This window comes from Alternaria triticimaculans (genome assembly GCF_023758025.1).
Source record: "Alternaria triticimaculans strain BMP 0046 chromosome Unknown scaffold_6, whole genome shotgun sequence".
In the NCBI taxonomy this organism is placed as follows: domain Eukaryota; kingdom Fungi; phylum Ascomycota; class Dothideomycetes; order Pleosporales; family Pleosporaceae; genus Alternaria; species Alternaria triticimaculans.
In genome coordinates, this window is record NW_026055963.1 from 171,339 (window position 1) to 192,861 (window position 21,523).

Consider the following 21,523-nt stretch of genomic DNA (forward strand, 5'->3'; position numbering starts at 1 on the left):
ACCGCTTTGCATGTTCAACTGCATTCATACTGAAGGCTGAAACACGCACTACCTCCCTGAGTAGAAGGCTCACCCTGTACAATGACGGCAAGATTCCGAGGCCAGAGCATGTCACTATTAAGCGACCTGCAGTGCGGCTATGAGCGCATGATCCTATCCAACACGACCGGCTGTCGAAATCCAGACCTCAACCCGGACAAGGGCATGGGGAGCACTGGTATCAACAAAAGAGAGGCTTGAGATTGGGTTCTGTGGCGTCGAAATCGGAGAGCGAAGAGACCGACATACAGCCGATGATACTATCTGGAAACGTCTTGGGTGGAACACGTCCATTCGATGCTACTGTTCACTGGCCTGTTGTTCGTCGGAAGGAATGCTTTTCTGGTGACCGTACTTTGGCATCGTGTTTCATCATCCACTGCACGTACTCATCGCGCGCTGTTGCCCCTCCTCTTTACGCCACCGAAAAATACGAGACTCTCGATCCAGTCGTTCCCTCGGTTTGCTGTGTGGTCGGCGCATCAAATTGCGGCACGGGTACGCGTACCACGCTCCTTCGGGAAAGTAGGATCTAACAAGCATCAATCTTGCTTCAAGTCTAACGGCTACCGAACAAGAGGTTGGACCTTCCAGCAGTACCAATTCATTTGCCTCGACCTGCATCCTTGAGCAAGGAGTATAGTGTGGGTATCGTAAGGCACAGACTCGATGCACAATGGTTGATCGCGTCGCGAATTATGCGGCCCTGTCCCAAGACGTCAGCTCCATGCGTAAGTCACTTGAGTAACAGCTGTAACAGTCAAGTCGTGGTTGTTACGAAGCAAGTCAGAAAAGACAAATGTCCTGCTGGAAGATCCTTCGTTTTGCTTCGTCGTGTCTAGAACGTCGTCTCGGCGTGTGGAGGCGGGCACGCTCGGTGTTGAATAGACAACGTGCCGTGATAAGATGGTGCTAGCTATCCATGGAGTTGCCATTGTTCGCAATATTTGTGAATATTCGCAACTATTGCAACTTTGTATAGCATTTGGAAACAATTGCAGGTCTAGAGGCCCTTCCATATGCTGGCGTCGAAATCTTCGGTAAGTCACTGGTCGACGATGATTGGCTCAACGACAGCTGAGCTACCTTAAGCTTCACCATACCTACGCCGTCCTCATTATGTCACTGCCGAAATCTGATTGGACTTGACATCATTCATTCACTGTCGTAATCCATGATGAGTGAAGGAAAACGAAGAGAAAGTTAGGTCAGCAGCGCATCAACACGTTTTTCTTTTAGCAACTTCTGCTTTGACCTTTGCAAAACCCTCAATACCTACAGATCAGATCAAACCATTCTACACACACTCCGTGGAGTTATTCTATCAGCGTTATCCTTCATTTAAGAGATCGATGCAACCTTGGAAGAGTTGCATCGCGCCCGCACGAGCACCATGAGATGACATGTTGCGCTGCTCGGGAGGCTGGGCGTAAGGAAGAGAGCATTGGGGAACTGGCGTCCCCTACGACTTCACTGAGTCGATCTCAAATCGTCTCTCATCGCTTTCAACTCATGCTTGACGACATCCGCGACAGCAAAAGGACTTCAGCAAGTCGCGATGCATGAACAGCGTCGCGACGTCATGCGCAGGGGTGGGGGCGCTATCGCTCAACATGGCCTACCGTCGGAGTTTCGCCGACCCCGGAAGATCTTGAATTTCCCCATCCTCATTTCTCCACGGAGATTTACCCCTGCGACCGTCCAGCCTGCACCTTTTAGTCTTCAGGAGCCACAACACATCCGATGACATCTCTAGACGAACTTCCAGATGCTTCATATGGTGATGTGAATGTGCCTGATGACACGGCCAGGTCGAATGCACCTGTCACGAAAAGAGCCTGCGATGCCTGCAAACGTCGCAAAGTCAGGGTGAGACATTGAACGCACATGCAACCGGAAGAAGGCACATCTAGAAACTTCGCTAACACCAGTAGTGCGATGCAATATCTACACCATGTTCAAATTGCCATATCTCTCGATTGGAGTGTGTCTACACAATAGCACCTCAGAAGAGAGGACCAAAGCGCAAACGAGATGCGACCACGCAACCGACCTTCAGAATTTCTGATCATGGATCGATGTCAGCTGCAGCTAGCCAGGCCAACCAACGCGATATCCGCTCTTGCAATCCCACAATCCAAGTGCAGACCCCGACAAGCATGTCAAGAGGCGCTTCTTCGAATGCCGTGAGACGCTCACAGTCCTCACCTCACGTGCAACTACCGACGGGGCTTGCACCCCATATCATTGCGGATCAGTTGATCACCTTGTATATGCATTACCTCTTTCCTATAGCACCCACTGTTCACGAACCGTCCATTCGCGCCATGGTCCCCCTCTTGGAAGGTGATGGAGCCCACGGCGTTCTCAATCACTCATCAGCATCGCAATCACCAGGTCTCCATTCTGGAGATATTGTGTCATCACGTAACCGCACACTCCTGACAGCAATTTGTGCGTGCACGGCTCTCATGCTACCTGCGTCCGTTTTCCCGATGCGGGAAGAGATTGGACGTCAATTCCTTACAGCCTCACGGGAGACGCTGAAGCTACATCAAGATTACGGTTTGTGAAACGTTCTCAACGTTCTGAACGAAGACTTTGGCTGACTTGACATAAATCTTGAAGATATCGAGCAGCCCGACTATACCGCTCTGGTGACGAGATTCTACCATGCCAACGCCTTGCGTGCTATTGGAAAGACGAGGTTAGGCTGGCACGTACTAGGGGAAGCCATACGCCTGACACAAGAAATGCGGCTCTACGAAGAATCTTCATTCGAGAATCTTGACCCAGTGGAGGAACATCTGTTGAAGAACATCTTCTGGCAGATTCATGCTGTCGACAGGTCCGCATCCATCCTGATCAGTCGTCCAATATCGCTTCATCGCCTTTGTGTAGGAGCTAAAATCACCACATCTTACTGGCGTCGTCCGTCATCTGACGCGCCTTTGCTGGACTACTCGACCACTCCAAACGCTCTCGATATAGAGAGCATGGTCAGCCAGGGATTTGATCTTTGCCAAGACCTATGGACGAAAGCATCCGACATAATCATCAAGTTCGACACTCTGGATGTTTGGAACGAAGGCATTACGGATGGCTCTGCGTTGGTTGGCCCTCAACACACAATAGTCATCACCGACTACCTCGAGTTCATCGGCATGATCGATCACTTCCGATTTGATGTCAAGGTACCGGACACCACGAATACATCTGACCCAGCAACCATGGCCAGGATTCAACGGGCCTTTGATATTCAAAGAGTAAATCTATGCGTCACCTACTACTGTCTGAAGCTAGTGCTGCTCCAGAGATTCTACGATGGCGGAGTAGCTGAGCACCTAGGCGTTCCTGGCCGGGCATACGGGATTGCGTTGAGAAAGATCGATGTCGCCAGTGACATGGTCCGCATACTATCAGAGGCATCCTTCGAGTCCCTTCAAGTAAATGGAGAGCCTTGCGTAGGTTTACTTTGAGTTCATCCAAGCAGTATTACTGACAACATCGCAGGTGCAAATGATTCGACGCATGGGCGCGACTCTACTCAGCATTGTACAAGAGACCGATAACACATCCCTGAAGGAACGTGCGAAGTCATTGTTCCTCACCCTCTTGGATGTGCTATCGAGACTGGATTCTCGCGTCTCCGAGGAGCTCGACTACAATCGCGGCTTTTAGAATACTCGACAATGTACTCAAGACGTACTATCGGTGTACAGCGCGAATTCACGCTTCTGAAGAGTTCGAGATACAACGCACCCTCGGATCGTGGTTTGCCCTCCTTTTGTACAGCCACTTCTTGTGCCATGGTCCAAACTCGTAATTTCGCCCGTTGGACTTACAAAGAGCCGTCACGGCTTTCGCATGCTGTCCTTGGAAAATTAGCTATACATGAGACTCGGGAAGGAGTAACGTGCCTACGGCGGCCATCCGCACTGGGAGCGGTAGCTGAACAAGGGCGCGCATGCGACATCCCCAGTCACTTCTAATGTATGATTCACCATGGCCGGCGTGTACGCAAGACCATTGGCCGGCAACGATCATGGCATCCTAGCAGGAGTAGTGTTGTTGCCCAACCTACGAAACGAGGCCAATTAATCCACCACCAAGTCAAACACATACCCCGCAGATTGTCGGATTTGATTTCCGCGACACACACGGAAGCGAGCCACTTTTCAAAGCCGTATCCAGTGCGCCGATGAGCTTTTCGCATGGCAACAACACACTGAAGCTGTCGAGACCCTGGACGAAGAATCCAGCAGTGCAATGCAAACGACCAAGAATGGCTACCTTACGACGACAGATCTTGTCTGTGATCAGTCATCGTCAAATGCAGCCATGAAGATACCGACACTTATCGCAGCATTCGGTACTTACCGATCGCATGCGCTTGTCTCAACGGCGCCGTTAGCTGTCGTTCGATTCGAATGATCCAAGGATGCGGGAATAGGGATGATGCTGCCGACCAAAGCAAGCTCGAAACCATAGTTGATCGGAAGCGGGAAGATGAGAAAACATCCGTCCCGAAATAGTCGACCCACCGATCCGAGAGAAACCCGAAGAAACATCTACCAAGCCAACGTTCGCTTTCGCTGCCCAAGATCACGAAGACCTAGGCTTTCATGATAACGTTTGTGATCCCTGGTCCGTATTGGTGCGTTTTGTCGTGGGCAGTCTCCCCATACGACCCCTCCAACATTAAGCATCATCAGGGTCGTAACGAAAAGCCAGAAAAAAATTCGCTCGCAACCTGAATAATGCGCTAGAACATGGAAACGTCGTTGCAGTCGCGATACTTATACTCGCGTCGCGGAGCCACCTACTCGTCTGCACTCGCATCAGCGTTCGAGGTAGCCTAGAATTCCTCCACGGCGAAATGGCGACCCCCGAATCATGCATACGCGCTACTCACGATTTGTCAACTGCCGGGGATTGTGGCTCGCGGATTACAGCCGAATGGGCGGTGGAGCGAGCGACTCCGTTACGCTTTTGGTATAGCGCTCCATATTTCTCCGTGGTGAAACGGAGGCGCAAAACACGGGACGCAGATTTCTCCATGGAGTAATACAGCACGACAGAGTGGGATTCCAACTTAAGGCAGTAGCAATCCAACCCGACACCGAACACCGAATCCACTTTGCTATCAAGCCCGCAATTGGTAATTTTCTCCGATCGGAACCGCTCGACGCGACTCAGTCCACGTCGCGTCATCCTCCGAACTTTGCCAACCTCTCGATCGCTGTTTCGCTGTCTCACTGTGCACACTGAAAGCCTGAAGCATGTTCCGGAATCCCATCATACCTGGCTTCGCTCCTGATCCATCTGTCGTCCTTGTGAACGGAATCTACTATCTCGCAACTTCTTCTTTTCATCTGTTCCCAGGTATTCCGATATATGCATCAACAAATCTGCAAGACTGGAAACACATTGGTTCGTTTCTGTGCGCATACTGCAAAGATGTGGGCATCGGCTGAAGCGTTCTAGGAAACGCAATCAATAGATCCTCACAACTCGACTTGAGCAATGCGGTCACAACCGCCATGCCGCTCAATGACGGCAATGTCATGGTAGCATCCGGAGGCCTATTCGCACCCACAATTCGTTATCACGATGGCGTCTTTTACATCGTCTGTACAAACTGCTACCCCGAAAGCAACAACTGGCGAACAGACAACTTCTTGATTCATACAAGAGACATATGGTCCGATGTTTGGAGCGATGCGATACCCTTTGAGTTCTACGGCATTTACCCTTCTCTGTATTTCGATGACGATAATCGCGCCTACATTCAAGGCTCATGGATGATGAACCGCCTGAGGGAGCCTACTTGCACGATCAAGCAATTTGAGATCGATGTGAATACCGGACAACCCTTATCTGAGACCCGAGAAATCTTGGGTGCCTTTCCAGATGGCGACGCCGAAGGGCCCCACATCTACAAGAAAGATGGCTGGTACTACTTACTTGTAGCACAAGGCAGAACGTTCGCACACCATATGCTATCAATAGCACGCTCAAAAGACATATGGGGCCCGTATGAGCAATGTCCGCATAACCCTGTGCTGACTGCAGATGGCACGAATGAGTATGTGCAGAACATCGGCCACGGTGAGATCTTCCAAGACGTGAATGGGGAATGGTGGGCGGCAGTGATAGGAGTACGAGGAGACCAGGAGTCAGCACCGATGGGTCGCGAAACCTTTCTAACAACAGTCGAGTGGCCGCAGGATGAATGGCCTACGATAGAGCAGCCACGAATGTCGTTCAGCACACCGCGTACAGTTCAGATGGGTTTCGCCGCTGCACGGTTGCTCAAGAACGTCCGACAACTGAAGCCTCACATCGACGACGTATACCTGCACAAGCCCCTACGACGACCCTACAAGAAAGCTTCCTCAATAACGCTCACACCCACCACTTCGAGCCTCTCCGCCGCATCAGCACCCCTAGCCCTACTCGCCCGCCGCCAACGAAGCATAACAACCATCGCAACAGCCACCGTCCTCCTCGACAACGAAGCCACCCACTCCAACGCCATCGGCGGCCTAACCATCTACAAAGACCCCCTCCGCCACGCCAGCATCTCCGTCTGCCTCTCCACCCGCCTCATCCACGTCCACTTCGTCGACGCATCCAAAGACTACGAGTACACAGCCTCCTACCCCGAACCCGTTTCCCGCTCTTCCACCGCCGTCGACCTCCGCATCATAGCCGCAGAAGAGCGGTATGCACTCGAGTTCCGGGATCCGGAAAGAGATAGAAGGTGGAATCAGGTTGATGTCGTGGATACGAGGATGTTGAGTGCGAGGGATTTCACGGGCACGGTTATGGGTATTTTTGCGCTGACGGATGGGAATGCGACGCCGAGTGTTAGTCCGAGGGATGGCTGTGATAGTGGGAGTGATGTTACGGATCAGAAGGTTACGTTTCGCGATTTCGAGGTCAGGCGGTAGATGGATGACGGATGAATGACGGATGGATGCGGTAATGGTCATCAGCATGTCAGGAATGGCGCAGGGATGGACCGTGGAGTTTTTCGTTTCTTGCGGAGGCGTTGGTCGTATGGAAGGGTGTGTCCTTATCTTGCGTGGTTTGGGAGCTGGCGCTGGCATTCTGAGTGTTGTCAAAGGTGTCATGAGTGATCAGGTTGGATGATCTACACTGGGTTGATTTGGCATATCTAAGTTTTTGCAGGGTTATATCGGTAATGTTTTAATGTGTTGCATGAAGGAGCAATCTTTTCATACATATCTTGCTATGCGAATCTACTTGGAGTGCACTTGTTGAAATAGTGCTTTAACTCGCTTGCCTGCTTGACTGAATAGACCCGTCTTTGGCTTAACGTGATCACCTGATACGATACCCGTATCTTCCGTTGCGTTTGACGTCGCTGTTACCATGACAGACTCTCCTTCATCGTCTTTCCCTCCTTCCTTCCTTCTGGACACCTGACCCACATCCAAAACCTCCCACCTATCCCCCCTCTGCTCAACAACAACCGTCTTAACCGCCTTACCCTTTCCAACACCTCCCGCTATCCCACCATAACCCTTCTGGTTCGACAAAACCAACGTATCCGTCCCTTCATCCCGAAACGCACAACTGTAATGTGTATGCCCGAACGCCCACACTTTCACAGCTGGTGACATCCAGCATGTTTCTTTCGACAAATCAGACACGAAACCAGAGTTCATCGTACTAGAGGCATGTCTCGGATCAGTTGCGCGGGGATCGATGGTAGGGCAGTGATGTGTCGCTATGATGACGCTTCGATGCGGTTCGTCCTCTTGGATTTGATGGACTTGAGCGTTCAACCACTCCAGATCACGCGCGTGCTCTGTGCAGCTTTTCTCCACCGTCCAGTCCTGTATACCGCGCTCTTCGTTGTAGTCTGTCATTCTAGACGCGACTTCAGCGGCTTGCTCAGGCTGGATATCGCTCCAGAGCGTGCAGCCTAGGATCGTCACGTTTTCGTTGACATCGTAGCGGTCGCGAAAGAGGAGACGGAAGCGACCGCCGTAGTCTCGTTTTGCGGTGTTTTCGAAATCTCGCATGCGCTCGACGGCACGCTCAAGAGTTGTTTGGTAAGCTTCATGGTTGCCCAGGACGTAGAATATGCGGCATCCCCGGTTTTGGTCGAGGAGATTGCGGAGGAATGTGAAAAGGCCTTCGTGGCGGACTAGACCTATGTCTCCAAGTAGCAGTAGTGCGCTGCCAGTGACTTTGAGTTTGATGTGTGAGTATTGTGGGTTGTTCATGGGGGTCTCCAGATGCAGGTCGGAGACGATTTGGAGTTGGGGCGCGAAGAAAGTCATGATGGGATTTGTGTTTTGTACGAATAGTCTGGGGGTGACGTTCTTCTTATGAGTCTATGCGATGCGCTAGCGAGGAGAATGTATCTTGGTTGTGGGGTTCCTTGGTAACCAATGGCCGACTAGTTGATAACGTCCATGGCGGTCACGTCCGACTTACAATAAGACTTTTGCTCACTTACACCTGCAAACGTTACAGCAGGTAAACAAATGCTGATATAAAATCGTGCATCTCAATTGCAGGGTATCTATAAGAAATTTACACCGCCCAGAACGCCAGTAAAGCTCAGCTACTCCCTTCCCTCTACTTCCTGAACAAACTCGTCGCACTCCCCGCCAGCGGATTAGGCTGAAACTCCATATCATTCCCGCCCGCAAACAGCGGCACACTATCATCATCGACCCTACTCCTAGGCTTGAGCTCCTCCCCCCTCGCAATCTCAATGGTGCTAATAACAGGCAGCGCCAACAATAGCAACGGTAACAATTGACCGAAACTCCAGTTCCCTTCACTGGGTCCGACTAGATGGACAGACTCAGGTGGATGACCAAAAGCCTGACTTTCGAGAACAACGCGCACGGTAGCGCCGACGCCCATGGCGAGACAAGCGAAGAGACCAACGACCTGGACGGTCTTGAGCCATTTGGGGTTGGACCGGTTGTGCAGATACCAGGTTGCGAAGCCGAAGGTTATGACTTGTCCTGCGATTACGGCGATGGTGCCGGCGATGGAAAGAGCGGCGTTTCCGCTTGTTCCTTTGCTTTCTACCTCCCATACGCATGCAATCGGGAGTCTGGGCTCCATATCCTTCATAACCGTCTGCAGTATGAACACCCCGCTCAAAATGCCCAGGAACATGTTCACTAACATGAGTATCTGTCTAATCCACCGCAGCACCCAGTCCCTCTTGAAGTCATTGACAAGCGCGAGTAACGTAGCGAGGTTTGTAGCCGTCGATAGCAAGGAGAGGAGCCAGATGATGAAGAAGTGGTATGGCACCATCGTTTTCATCTTTGCTAGCCCAACCGATTGGATGCCGATACCCGTTAGAATCTGCTGGTCAGAAAAGGACTGGAGGAGCTTTCGCGAAATGGGAGCCGAGGTGGATTTTCGTAGGCCGAGCAGGATGATGGTGGCGGAGAGGAGGATGGAGAGGATGTTGGTTATTATGAAAGAGAGGAGGGTCTGTAAGATTCGGAGTTAGTTGGGGGGAGAGAGTCGGATTGAGGTGGGGGGACGTACGCCTGCGCCTGCTACTCCTGCGTCGGTGTTTGTCGTCTCGGGGACGGTGGAGCAGTTGAACGCCATAGTGACGTCTTGTTCTTCTCTGTCCGGGTGGTTGTGGTGGTGTCGAAGGAGTGTGGGTGCGTCAGGCCAGCATGCGCAAAGTCGTATTGTGGTATCGCGAAGTTCAAAATCGCAGTCGCAAAGTCGCAAATACGCGCAACAAACAGAATGACGTTAAAGAAAGATTCGAGCCGAGTCGCGCAAGTTCACCAGGAAAGCAACAAGAAACAGAGAGCGAAAGTGAAAGTAACAGAAAGCAAGAACCTCAGCACAGCCTCACACAATGTCATCATACCCTACCAGGGTCCCTCCCTCCATCGCATCTCCCATCTAATTTAAGGCATGTAGGCGAATGCGCCTTTCCCATACCTATCCACCATCCCAGGGGTAAAAAGATCGACAGCGTGAAACAAGGCGGCACTGCCGGCCAATAGCCGATCTCCGCCCGTTGACATCTGTGGCGTAAGCGCGCAATCTGCGACAGGTGCTGGGCCAGTTAGAGATGCGGGGTAGGATATTCCATGGATGGACGATGGTGGTGGGTCATGCGTTGAAAGGACGTTGGGATGCGTGGTGAGAGGGAAGTGGAGTTTGGAGGTGAATTTAGGTGCGAGGGCGCTTGCGCAGGGGAGAGGTGGGCGTGCAGGAAGGGCCCGCGACCATCCGCCGGCATGGCGCGTAGCGTGGAGGCGGTTTGGGGGATCTCAACTTCAGCAGATATTTCTTCATCTCGCGACATACAAAGTTCTTCGAGGTCATGAATGCTTGTAAAAATTCGCTATCGCTGAGTTGCACACGGTGGTGCAGATGGTCTAGCAATTCTCATACATCCGTCGCCCATCTCGCCCATCTCACTCCTCCGAAGGCGCGGACGCCGGCTTACTCGTCGGCGCATACGCGCTCTTGCCTCTGATCTTCGCACCTTGAAGGTAGAACCAAATTGGCACAGGTATCATCGCAGCAGCGAAACATCCAAGTAGAGTCGAAGCCCATTCCACGCCCATACCCTCGAACATTTCCTTCGCAAAGAGAGGAAACGCTGCTCCCCATATGCTACGAAGGAACGTATTCGCTGCGATCGCCGAGGCAGCAAACTAGGTAACATGTTAGCAAGAACCTCGAAATACGGGGATGCGGGCTCTTCTTACCATGAGATAAGCGTCGATGATATAGTTGAATGACTGCAGAAAGATACTCATGATACCGAATCCAATCAGCAATCCGGAGCACGTAGGCACGATCCAATGGATATCCGCGCGATACCCGGTCCATCCGAACCAGAACAAACCCCCCGCGAAAGCGACACCACCCACGATAACCTCCGGCAACCGCCACTCAGGAATCGGGACGTTGTTGTTAGCAGCGAGCTTCTTCTGGTACCCGGGCTGCCTCGCAAAGATAAACACGCCAGCGAACAACTCCCCGATGATCATTCCAAAAAATGGCAGACCACCAACACCCGGGTTCATACCATGTACGCCCTGGAATACGATCGGATACGCTGTGAGGAAGAGATAGAGCAGTCCGTAGATGAAGGCGATGTAGATACTGAGCAGCAGCACGATGCGCTCCGTCACCAGCATCCTAAGCGGCCTCGAAAAGTTCTTCTCGATGAGTTCGCGAAAGTCGACTTCAATCTCTTCTTGCTTGGCGTGGATGCCCCAGTTCTTTGTGCGGCGGCGCAGTTCGACGGCTTTGGCGACGAGGATGATGGGTGGGTAGGATTCGTCGAGGAAGAGGAGCATGAGCGTGAAGGAGGCGAAACCCATGAAGGAGCTATGATGGGATGGTTAGTATACGAGTTCCTTGTAGAAAGGAGGGGAGGGGGGAAGTGCTTACACAAGGTATTGAGTCCATCGCCAGGAATTCGACATGACTATGAAGCCGCCGATGAAAGGAGCGAGGAAAGGACCTGTGAAGACCATTACGCTGAACAGACAGATTGCTATTCCACGCGTCCTGTTGGCGAACATGTCGGCGAAGACTGCGGCAACAATCTATGTCCATATCAGCACCTCGCCCCATCCATCAAGATTCCGCACAAATACTCACGGTAATCGGACACGCGCCAAAGAACCCCGCGAAGAACCTACAGATCAAGATAGTCTGCAGATCCTTGGCCGTCGCACACGCAACGTTGAAGACCGAGAAGCCAAACGATGCCACCACAAGCGGGAGTCTCCTTCCTTTGAGCTCTGAGAATGGTGCCCAGAGAACGGGTCCCGTGGCGAATCCTAGGATGTACAACGATGTACCCAGCGTAGCGACAACGTAACCCACGTTGAATTGTAGCTCGATAGCTCTCGTCGCGGTACTGAAGATCGAACTAGCGAATGAAGCTGTGACTGTCGTAAAGCCCTGTCGCACAGCACACAACGTCAGTTTAATTCCCTGACATAAAGACTACCGCGTCTCTCGATGCGATATTCGACTTACCAACATAAGCGCAGTAAACAACTTCTTGCCCAACGCCCAATTCTGCGCATGCAACGGGTCATCTTCCCCATCGAATTCGACGACATAGTCTTCCTGGTTGCCTAGAGGAGGAGGATACGGTTTTCCTGCGCCGAACGCTGGTAGTGGGCGAGAGCGGGTAGACCTGCTGCGGAAGACACCGAGGCCACCACGGGCGCCGTCGCCGACTGTTTGCGAATGCTGTCTCTTTGACGTGTGGACGCGGTTCAAGGAAGAAGCTTCGTGGCGGAGGGCTTCGACGTCGGTCTGAGGGTTTGTCTGGGATGGGGCGGTACGTGAGGTTGAGGTGGCCGCTGTGCTTGAAGAAGATCCTGTACACAGTACACCACCGTCCTTCTCGTTGTCTCTGTCTAGAACTCCGGCCTGGACATGTGCGAAGCTGTCTGGGCTAGCATCTCGCTGTGCCATCTTCTGCGTGTTGCGGTTGTTTGTCGTTCAAGATGACTACAACGAGTCCAGTGCAGCAACGGATACTGCGACCCGATGCTATACATATTCTATTCTTCGCACATGTTTAGCGGTCAGTATGGTATGTTGAACGTCCGTTCCTCCGCGCCGAACTCCACAACAATGTTGATCCCAGAGCGCGAGCATCGGGGATATAAAAATGCACCGACGAAAGGGACGTTGTTATTTGCCAGAAGACAACGCATAAGTTTTGCGAGTCATATCGGGGGATGCCAATGTTTCGTATAAATCCTATGCTACTTTATATCCTGAATTGTTGGGAATCCTTCACACTGATGGTGCTGATCACGGCGTTGGGGACGCGTTGTGTGGTTGGTGTTGATGGATGTTTAGCCATCATGGCGCCGTGGAACCCCCGAAGGCACGTCGACCATGACTAAGAAAGCAGCGAGCCAAGCCTTCCTTCGTCCTTTGTATATAGAGGCATTCTCCCAAGCCGGACTTTGTCCATCGAGGTTGGACAGTCAGCATAGCAGTCGCTGATGTCTAGGTTTGACTGCCCGCAGTTCTTCGCGTCGCGGGCGAAGTGCTAAGAGGTGTCGCTGCGCCGGCCCACCTACCGTCACTACTCGACTTGGGCAGTACTTATGAGGCGCACACTCACAAGGCTTGCCGTTATTACGTCCACGCCTCCTCCATGTGATTCAACAAGTCACAAGTGCATGTAAGACAAGATATGTTGTTGTCCCGCAGTGGGAGGTGGTATCTCTACCATGTCGTGATTTTTGGTATTCGTCTAGCAACTGCTCATAAAGACGTGAAACCGTCCGTCATGATCATGCATAGTCTTCATCAAAAGGTCATAAAAAGGGCGCGCCAACAAGAAGCATCTACAACTTCTGCATGGCAACGATGTCGGTGGACTGGACGTGGTCCTCGAACTCTTCGATCTGTTGCTGGAGCTCGTCGAGCGAGACCTTGTCGTCCTCGACGACCAAGTTGATCTGGAGCTTCTTGATACCGAAACCGACAGCAACAAGCTGGGAGGCACCCCAGACGAGACCCTCCTTCTCGATGGAAAGAACGTTCGCCTTGAGCTCGTCCATGTTTGTCTCGTCATCTGAACAACATTAGCATACAAGCCCATTAGCAAATATTGGAAGACACATACCCCATGGCTTAACGTCCATAGTGACGATAGACTTGGCAGCAGGCTTGACCTTGCCGGCCTTCTTCTTGTTGTACTCGGCCAGACGCTCCTCCTTGATCCTGGCGGCCTCGGCGTCCTCCTCCTCGTCATCACTGCCGAACAGGTCGACCTCGTCATCATCGTCCTCAGCCTCCTTCTCGGGTGCCTTGGCGGGGTTGAGGGTGAGCTCGGAGGACTCGGGGCCGTAGGCGGTGAAGTCCTTGGTTGGGTCACCAGGGAGGGAGTCGAACTCGCCCTCGAAGGTGAGCATGTGGTTGTACCAGCGCCATGCGTACGGGTACTTCTCAGGCGCGGGGATCTGCTTGATTTGCTGGTAGACCTTTACATCGGCCTGCGATGGGGAGTAGCTGGGGCATGTTAGCCAATGACTCCTTCATGGTGTCTGAATAAGAGGCAGAAGGAGGGAAGATAGATCAGAGTTGCGACAAGCGCGTGGTTTTGTATTCAGATAGCGGGGTCTTAAGCCGCCTCATTAACACGGACCAATTGTTCTCATCATGAAAACTTGGGGGGTGCGGCGCAATGCAGGGAAGGTACAAAGCGGAGGGAGTTGTATGGCGGGGTAGGAACTTACCCAACAATGTAGCTGCGGGTCTTGACATAGTTGTTCAGGAGAGTCAGGCCTGCTTCGGAAACGAGATCGGTGAAACCCATAGTTGCAGATGTGGTTGCGAGTATGGTATGGGAGAATCGAAGGTGTTGTGTTGAGAGAAAGAGGGACGGCTGCAGTTTTTGATGGAGGCTGGAGGAAATTGCACTGAGAAAAACGCGCTAGCCTTGGCGCTAGCACGTGCCCCTCCCTGCCCGCGACAGTCACGAACACGAAGAGTCAACAAGTCATACTCATGCCAATCTTTGTGCATCTAGATCTTGCATATAATACCCACACGAACACATTCTCGTCTGCGCACTCGGCTTCCACCCGTATCGGTTGTGGATGCTGGAAGCCTGGAGTGTTTACTCATAGACGCGTAGAAATCTATCGAACCACCGCGCATCTTCGCCGAAGCCTGTGCTCCCGCCATCCATCACGAATATAATGATACCATCTCCATCTTTTCCGAATTGAACTTTGCTTGCTTTTTGACTCCGACATCGTCATGCTGACCAGTAGAGCACGCATAGCCGCGAGGCGCATCACCTCCCCCTCAACCTCACGATCATTTCCCGTCCGCACATCGCCGTCATGTCTCAACGCTTCCGCGATACGATTGCCTCAGCAGCAGAAACTCCTAAAACCACTCATATCGTCGCGAAGCTATGCCACCAACGGAGGCCGACCACACCCTCCAGGTGGAACACATCGCATGAACCTGGGTGGCGAGCCGGAAAAGCCTGCGTTGGAACAATATGGTGTGGATCTTACCGAGCGAGCCCGTGATGGCAAGCTAGATCCTGTCATTGGACGAGATGGCGAAATCCAGCGCACCATACAGATTCTGTCGAGACGAACGAAGAACAACCCTGTCCTGATCGGCTCAGCGGGAACCGGAAAGACTGCCATCCTGGAGGGCCTGGCCCAGCGAATTGTGAAAGGCGACGTGCCCGAGTCGATCAAAGACAAGCGCGTCATATCTCTTGACCTCGGGTCACTTATCGCCGGCGCAAAATTCCGCGGAGATTTCGAAGAGCGCCTCAAGAGCGTCTTGAAAGAGGTCGAAGAGGCGAAGAAGGGTGTCATACTATTCGTGGATGAACTACACACGTTGCTGGGTCTGGGCAAGGCAGAGGGCAGCATCGATGCCAGCAACCTTCTGAAGCCCGCCCTCAGCCGTGGAGAGCTACAACTCTGCGGCGCAACAACACTCAACGAATACCGACAAATCGAGAAGGATGCGGCGCTTGCGAGACGATTCCAGCCAATCCTAGTTGGCGAGCCGACCGTACAAGACACAATCTCCATATTGCGCGGCATCAAGGAGCGATACGAGGTTCATCACGGAGTCCGCATCACCGACAACGCCCTAGTCGCCGCCGCTGCGTACAGCAACCGTTACATCACCGACCGTTTCCTTCCCGACAAGGCCATCGATTTGGTAGACGAAGCCGCGAGTGCCCTGCGCCTCCAGCAAGAAAGCAAACCCGATGCCATTCAAGAACTAGACCGTCAAATCATGACCATACAGATCGAGCTGGAATCGCTGCGGAAGGAGACAGACATTGCCAGCAAAGAGCGACGTGAACGCCTCGAGGAATCTCTGAAACAAAAGCAAGAGGAAGTCAAAGGCTTGACCGAGAAATGGGAGAAGGAGCGAGCTGAGCTTGACGAAATTAAGAACGCGCAGGAGAACCTCGAACGGGCGAAGCTTGAGCTTGAGCAAGCTCGCCGAGAGGGTAACTTCGCAAAAGCTGGTGAGCTGCAGTACAGCAGGATCCCCGAGTTGGAGCAGAAGCTCCCAAGAGACGAGGAGGTCACCGCAGGCGCCAACCGACAGGGCTCCTTGCTACACGACTCTGTCACTGCCGACGACATCGCATCCGTGGTTTCGCGCACGACCGGCATCCCGCTCTCCAAACTCAACTCGGGCGAGAGTGAGAAGCTTATACACATGGAAGACACCCTACGGCAATACGTCAAGGGCCAAGACGAAGCATTGAAGTCCGTTGCAAACGCCATTCGTCTGCAGAGAGCTGGCTTGTCCGGCGAGAATAGGCCCATCGCTTCGTTCATGATGTTGGGACCGACTGGTGTAGGAAAGACCGAAGTCTGCAAGAGGCTGGCGGAGTATCTGTTCAGCACTCCCCAGGCTGTCATTCGATTCGACATGAGCGAGTTCAGTGAGAAGCACACGGTTTCCCGCCTCATTGGTTCACCTGCAGGCTATGTTGGATACGAGGACGCTGGTCAGCTTACCGAAGCTGTCCGACGGAAGCCCTACGCGGTCCTCCTGTTCGATGAATGGGAGAAGGCTCACAAGGATATTTCGACGCTTCTGCTGCAGGTACTTGACGAAGGCTTTCTCACAGACGCCCAAGGACACAAGGTCGACTTCCGCAACACAATCATCGTCATGACATCGAACCTTGGCGCTGATATCATCGTTGGTGACGACGTGCTAGACTCTGCTGGAAAGGAATCTAGTGAAATCTCACCCGCAGTACGCAGCGCTGTGATGGATGTAGTGTCCGCCACATATCCGCCGGAGTTCCTCAATCGTCTTGACGAATTCATCATCTTCCGCCGTCTGTCACGCGAAGCGCTTAGAGATATCGTAGACATCCGTCTCAAAGAATTGCAGCAGCGACTGGACGACCGCAGAATCGTACTGCAATGTCCCGACGAAGCCAAGCAGTGGCTATGTGATAGAGGATACGACCCGAAGTTCGGTGCTCGACCGCTAAACAGGCTCATTGCGCGTGAGATCGGAAATAGCCTCGCGGATAGAATCATCCGTGGAGAAATTCGCAGCGGAGACACGGCCAAGGTTGCCATCAACGCGGACGGCACCGGTCTCACCGTTGCTGCCGCATGAAGAAGTATGACTAACGACGATATGACTGTATAACATACTGTAAACTGTACTATTGCATGTACATAATGTAGCATCAACGGCGTTTGTAGGTAGCACATTTCCTCTCTGTAGATTGCATCAATGCACAAGATTCTCTTCTTTGAATCAGTATCCCGCGGCAGGCACGCGTCGCGTAAGCTGCCATGCGCGACTTCCTCTTTCATCTCAACCCACACAGCTTAGTATTATCTCACCTTACCGACACTGAGCCCCACCAAAGTCATCGTTCTCGATTCCCGCGATGGCGCGCAACTCTTCATACCGGAATCGAGGTAGTCGCAGCAGTGCTACCTCGCGCGGAAATCGCAGTAGTCAGAACCGCCGTACACCCACCTCCACTAGCAACTCGCATGCATCGTCTACGCGCTCTGCTTCAAGCGTGCCTGCAGGGCCGAGTAGGTCGCGTAGAGACGTTGATCGAGGACCGTTTCCGGATACTTCAGTGGACACACCTTCCGAGAGTCGCAATGCCGAAGAAAACGACGACACATTGATCGAGGTCATCATGGCCGTCGATATGACACCACGTGGTACAGTAGGATGTTGCTATTACGTCGCAAGAGACGAGAAGCTGTATTTCATGGAAGATATACAATGCGGCGACGTTGATGTCATTGACTCCCGTGGGTTCTTCTTATCTCGGTATCTAGACCCCATGTTAACCACGACGCAGTGAGAACATTCATCGAGCCTACAGTGATCCTGGTGTCGACAAAGATTGACGACAAAGTCATTGAACGGTTCGATCCAGAAGCCAGGAGCGACTGTGCAAGTAGCGACAACGACCAATTTCGCCTTCCATTCCTGCTAGAAGTGAGACCACCCAATGAGTTCTCTTACGATGCTGCAAAGAGCAAGCTTGTCAGCCTTCGTTTGGGTGACGAGAACGGTACTCGTGTCAGTTTCAACATCCCAGGAGAGCTTGCATCAATGAACCATCTGGATGAAGAGGGCACGTTAGGCCAGCAAGGACAACTGCTCCGGCTAGCAGGGTGGATTGACCTTGACAGCCGCTCGACGGTATTCTCGCGCTTCCCATGGAAGATGCGTCGCTAATACTGCACAGGTCGGCTGCGCTGGAGCACTTATATCGTATATTCAACGTCGACGCGCTGCAGCATATCTTCCTGGCGATCGCTCAGCTTATCTCATGTTCCGTATCACAACGCTGGAAATGTTCAGTCTTCGAGAGACTATGTTCATCAACGCGGATACGCTTCACTCGTTACAGATCATGGGTGCCGAATCGCATCCGCACTCGCACAACAAAGGGCCGACCAAAGCCAGCTCTGGCGAGAAGGAAGGGCTCTCCGTGTATGGGCTCTTCCACCATCTCGCGCGAACACCACAAGGAAGGTTCCTGCTTCGGCAACAGTTCCTGCGCCCTAGTCTCAACATCGATATCATCAACGAGAGGCTAAGCACGATAGGGGTTTTCGTTCGTCCAGATAACGATCCCGCTCTACAAGCACTCGTGCAGAATTTGAAGAACATCAGCAACATGCGTGCCATAATGGTCAACCTGAGAAAGGGTGTGGGCGGCTCAACAAAAGCAGGCGGAGGCTTCTCCAAGAGCATATGGACATCTATCAGAGCGGTACGTCGCGCAAACCCTCCATCGTACGTCATCAGGCTGATTGTGATAGTTTGCATTCCATGCGCTCAAGATCAAAGACACATTACAGGATGTTCTAGGCGGCGAGACCTTGTCTATCAGGAATAAGGTACTGCTAACCGCCAGCCTGTCAATCACCGCGAGGCCACACAAATAGCCTGCTGCGGTTCCTGATATTGCGACTGACATTTGCAGGTGTTCGAGAAGTTTGAAGGTTATCACCTGGCCCAGATCGGAAGGAAGATCAGTGAGACCATTGACTTGGCTAGTTCTGCAGAAGAAGGTCGAACTGTCATCATGCCCGGCGTTGACGACGAGCTGGACCAGATGAAAAGGACTCTGGACAGTCTTGACGACTTCCTCAACCGTGTAGCGCGGAAACTGTCTGAGAAGATGCCCTCTGACATCCGTACGTCGCACTGTTCCTATCTATCCCAGTTTCTGCTACATTGGTGTCACATCGAATCAAAAGCTGACAAGATTAGGCGCCACTCTCAATGTCATCTACTTCCCACAAATCGGATTTCTCTGCACCACTCCAGTCAATGAACTGAGCGGCGATGCCGTCTATGAAGGCACCTTCGACAGTCCCTGGGAGAGAATGTTTGCCACTGAAGAGCAGGTTTACTTCAAGAACAGCGAAACCCGAGAGATGGATGATCACTTCGGGGACGTGTACGGCATCATCTCGGATCGCGAGATTGAGATCAGCCATGAGCTCGCCCAGTATCTGCTGCAATATGAAGAGCTGCTGACATCTTGTTCGGACGTATGCGGAGAGCTTGATAGCCTTCTGGCGTTAGCACAAGGTGCGAAAATTTACAAGCTTTGTCGCCCTCGGATGACCAACGACAATGTCATACGTATCAAGGGAGGCCGGTGAGTCTACTAATCGCGGAGGCGGCATGCAGCCACTGACTTCCGTCCAGCCATATCCTACAAGAGCTCACAGTATCATCCTTCGTCGCGAACGATACGACGCTAAGAGGCGGGGAGGGCGATGAAGCTTCTGAGGAAGACGCCGATGATAGCTATGGTAATGGTACCCACCCGATTACGAGCTCTGCAAGTCGCCATACCTACGCGCATAAAGATAGCGCAAGCATGCTGGTATTGACCGGGCCCAACTATTCAGGCAAAAGTGTGTACCTGAAGCAGGTCGCGCTCATCGTATACATGGCCCATGTCGGATGCTTTGTACCGGCAGATAGCGCAAAGATTGGTCTGACGGACAAGATTCTTTCGAGAGTCACGACGCGCGAGACGGTGTCTCGTGTCCAGAGCGCTTTCATGATAGATCTGCAGCAGGTATCCCTCGCACTGAGCTTGGCGACGCGCCGTAGCTTACTCATCATCGATGAGTTCGGCAAAGGAACTGAGTCTAGCGATGGCGCTGGTCTGGCATGCGCAGTCATGGAATATCTGTTGAGTTTGGGCTCGGAGCGACCAAAAGTCATTGGCGCTACGCATTTCCATGGTATGTGAGCTTCATATATGCATGAACTAGCTGCTAATACCACCAGAAATCTTTGAGATGAACCTGCTTAAGCCGAGGCCCGCTCTTGCGTTCGGGCACATGGAAGTGCGCATCGATGCCAAAGCGTCGGAAGTCAATGATCAGATAACGTATCTCTATAAGTAAGTATACTATGATAGCAAGACGCAGGGCATACTAACAGCGCCTAGCTTCCGCGAAGGTCGAAGTACCTCAAGCTTTGGCACATGGTAAGTCGATAGCTTTGGCGTATCCCATTTTTATTGACAAGACGATAGCTGTGCCGCCATGAACGGCGTTCCTCCAGAGATTATACAACGTGCGGAGAACCTCATCCTCCTCTCTGTTCGCGGCGAAGACCTCGTAGCTGCGTGCTGTCAGATGCCGGAGGACGAAGCCGCAGAGCTTGAAGAAGCGGTATGTGAAGCTAGGCAGGTCGTAATGTTGGCTGACTCTGCGGTAGGAGCAAATTGCAAGGGACTTCCTTGAGGCCGACGTCTACCGCAATCCAAAGACTACGCTGGCCGACATACTCACTGTATCTACAACCACGGATTCGCGCAGCTAGAAGTGGATGCATCGATGATGACGTTCGGTAAGCGGGACATGGACAGGACGAAGGTGGAAAGTGTGGGAAGGACCATGGATCGTGCAAAACACTACTCTGCTTTATCCCACGAGAGATCTTACAGCAGCAGCTCGATTGATTCGTAACGTAGACGTAAAATGAGATCCGACCTGGGCAGACGACATGACGATGCTTTCAAGATTGCTCTACCTGATCCATGGCCTTGGTCACGTCTTCTTCCTTGAACCGATGCATAAGCTTCAGTGACGATATGGTCGTCTCTTTAGCTTCGGCTTTATCGATGTGGATCTAGTTGAACATTCAGGTACTCCGTGCATTACACGCATATATAGACCCATGGTCCGGGTCGGCTTACCACCGGAGTATCGAACTCATACGCGCTCTTCCACTTTTCTTGCCCTGCATCCATGACATTGATCTCGTCGTAATCAAATGGTCGCTTTGCTCTGACACTCTGCACGACAGCTTTAGCCGTGTCGCATAGGCCGCATGGGGTTCGGGTGAAGAAGGTGACGCGGCAAGCGAGCAGGCGGGATGTGGCGCGGAACATGTTGGCGACGTGTTGACAACCCACACA

The 21,523-nt window shown here is 52.4% G+C and overlaps 8 protein-coding genes across 8 annotated transcripts; 4 read left to right on the forward strand and 4 right to left on the reverse strand.

Moving 5' to 3' along the window:
• Positions 1 to 3,035: 3,035 nt before the first annotated feature.
• On the forward strand, positions 3,036 to 3,720 carry J4E78_004972 (uncharacterized protein; the record flags this gene model as incomplete). Its single annotated transcript, XM_049365596.1, has 2 exons — positions 3,036 to 3,503; positions 3,553 to 3,720. 2 exons carry the CDS (start codon positions 3,036 to 3,038, stop codon positions 3,718 to 3,720), a joined length of 636 nt encoding a protein of 211 aa, XP_049222311.1.
• Positions 3,721 to 5,652: 1,932 nt separating this feature from the next.
• On the forward strand, positions 5,653 to 6,995 carry J4E78_004973 (uncharacterized protein; the record flags this gene model as incomplete). The annotated part of the gene is made up of 2 exons (XM_049365597.1): positions 5,653 to 5,657; positions 5,735 to 6,995. 2 exons carry the CDS (start codon positions 5,653 to 5,655, stop codon positions 6,993 to 6,995), a joined length of 1,266 nt encoding a protein of 421 aa, XP_049222312.1.
• Positions 6,996 to 7,307: 312 nt separating this feature from the next.
• On the reverse strand, positions 7,308 to 8,357 carry J4E78_004974 (uncharacterized protein; the record flags this gene model as incomplete). The annotated part of the gene is made up of 1 exon (XM_049365598.1): positions 7,308 to 8,357. One exon carries the CDS (start codon positions 8,355 to 8,357, stop codon positions 7,308 to 7,310), a length of 1,050 nt encoding a protein of 349 aa, XP_049222313.1.
• A 301-nt stretch (positions 8,358 to 8,658) lies between these two features.
• J4E78_004975 (uncharacterized protein) lies at positions 8,659 to 12,525 on the reverse strand (the record flags this gene model as incomplete). Its single annotated transcript, XM_049365599.1, has 7 exons — positions 8,659 to 9,540; positions 9,598 to 9,682; positions 10,540 to 10,736; positions 10,791 to 11,418; positions 11,482 to 11,639; positions 11,695 to 12,000; positions 12,079 to 12,525. 7 exons carry the CDS (start codon positions 12,523 to 12,525, stop codon positions 8,659 to 8,661), a joined length of 2,703 nt encoding a protein of 900 aa, XP_049222314.1.
• Positions 12,526 to 13,415: 890 nt separating this feature from the next.
• On the reverse strand, positions 13,416 to 14,389 carry J4E78_004976 (uncharacterized protein; the record flags this gene model as incomplete). The annotated part of the gene is made up of 3 exons (XM_049365600.1): positions 13,416 to 13,645; positions 13,697 to 14,082; positions 14,310 to 14,389. 3 exons carry the CDS (start codon positions 14,387 to 14,389, stop codon positions 13,416 to 13,418), a joined length of 696 nt encoding a protein of 231 aa, XP_049222315.1.
• Positions 14,390 to 14,835: 446 nt separating this feature from the next.
• Positions 14,836 to 17,208, forward strand: HSP78 (chaperone ATPase hsp78; the record flags this gene model as incomplete). The annotated part of the gene is made up of 1 exon (XM_049365601.1): positions 14,836 to 17,208. One exon carries the CDS (start codon positions 14,836 to 14,838, stop codon positions 17,206 to 17,208), a length of 2,373 nt encoding a protein of 790 aa, XP_049222316.1.
• Positions 17,209 to 17,752: 544 nt separating this feature from the next.
• On the forward strand, positions 17,753 to 20,925 carry J4E78_004978 (uncharacterized protein; the record flags this gene model as incomplete). The annotated part of the gene is made up of 11 exons (XM_049365602.1): positions 17,753 to 17,870; positions 17,921 to 18,267; positions 18,314 to 18,844; positions 18,894 to 18,971; positions 19,058 to 19,271; positions 19,348 to 19,741; positions 19,792 to 20,339; positions 20,386 to 20,500; positions 20,549 to 20,587; positions 20,636 to 20,774; positions 20,821 to 20,925. 11 exons carry the CDS (start codon positions 17,753 to 17,755, stop codon positions 20,923 to 20,925), a joined length of 2,628 nt encoding a protein of 875 aa, XP_049222317.1.
• Positions 20,926 to 21,120: 195 nt separating this feature from the next.
• On the reverse strand, positions 21,121 to 21,496 carry J4E78_004979 (uncharacterized protein; the record flags this gene model as incomplete). The annotated part of the gene is made up of 2 exons (XM_049365603.1): positions 21,121 to 21,234; positions 21,302 to 21,496. The coding sequence occupies 2 exons, from the start codon at positions 21,494 to 21,496 to the stop codon at positions 21,121 to 21,123; spliced, it is 309 nt and encodes a 102-aa protein (XP_049222318.1).
• Between the last annotated feature and the right edge of the window lie 27 nt (positions 21,497 to 21,523).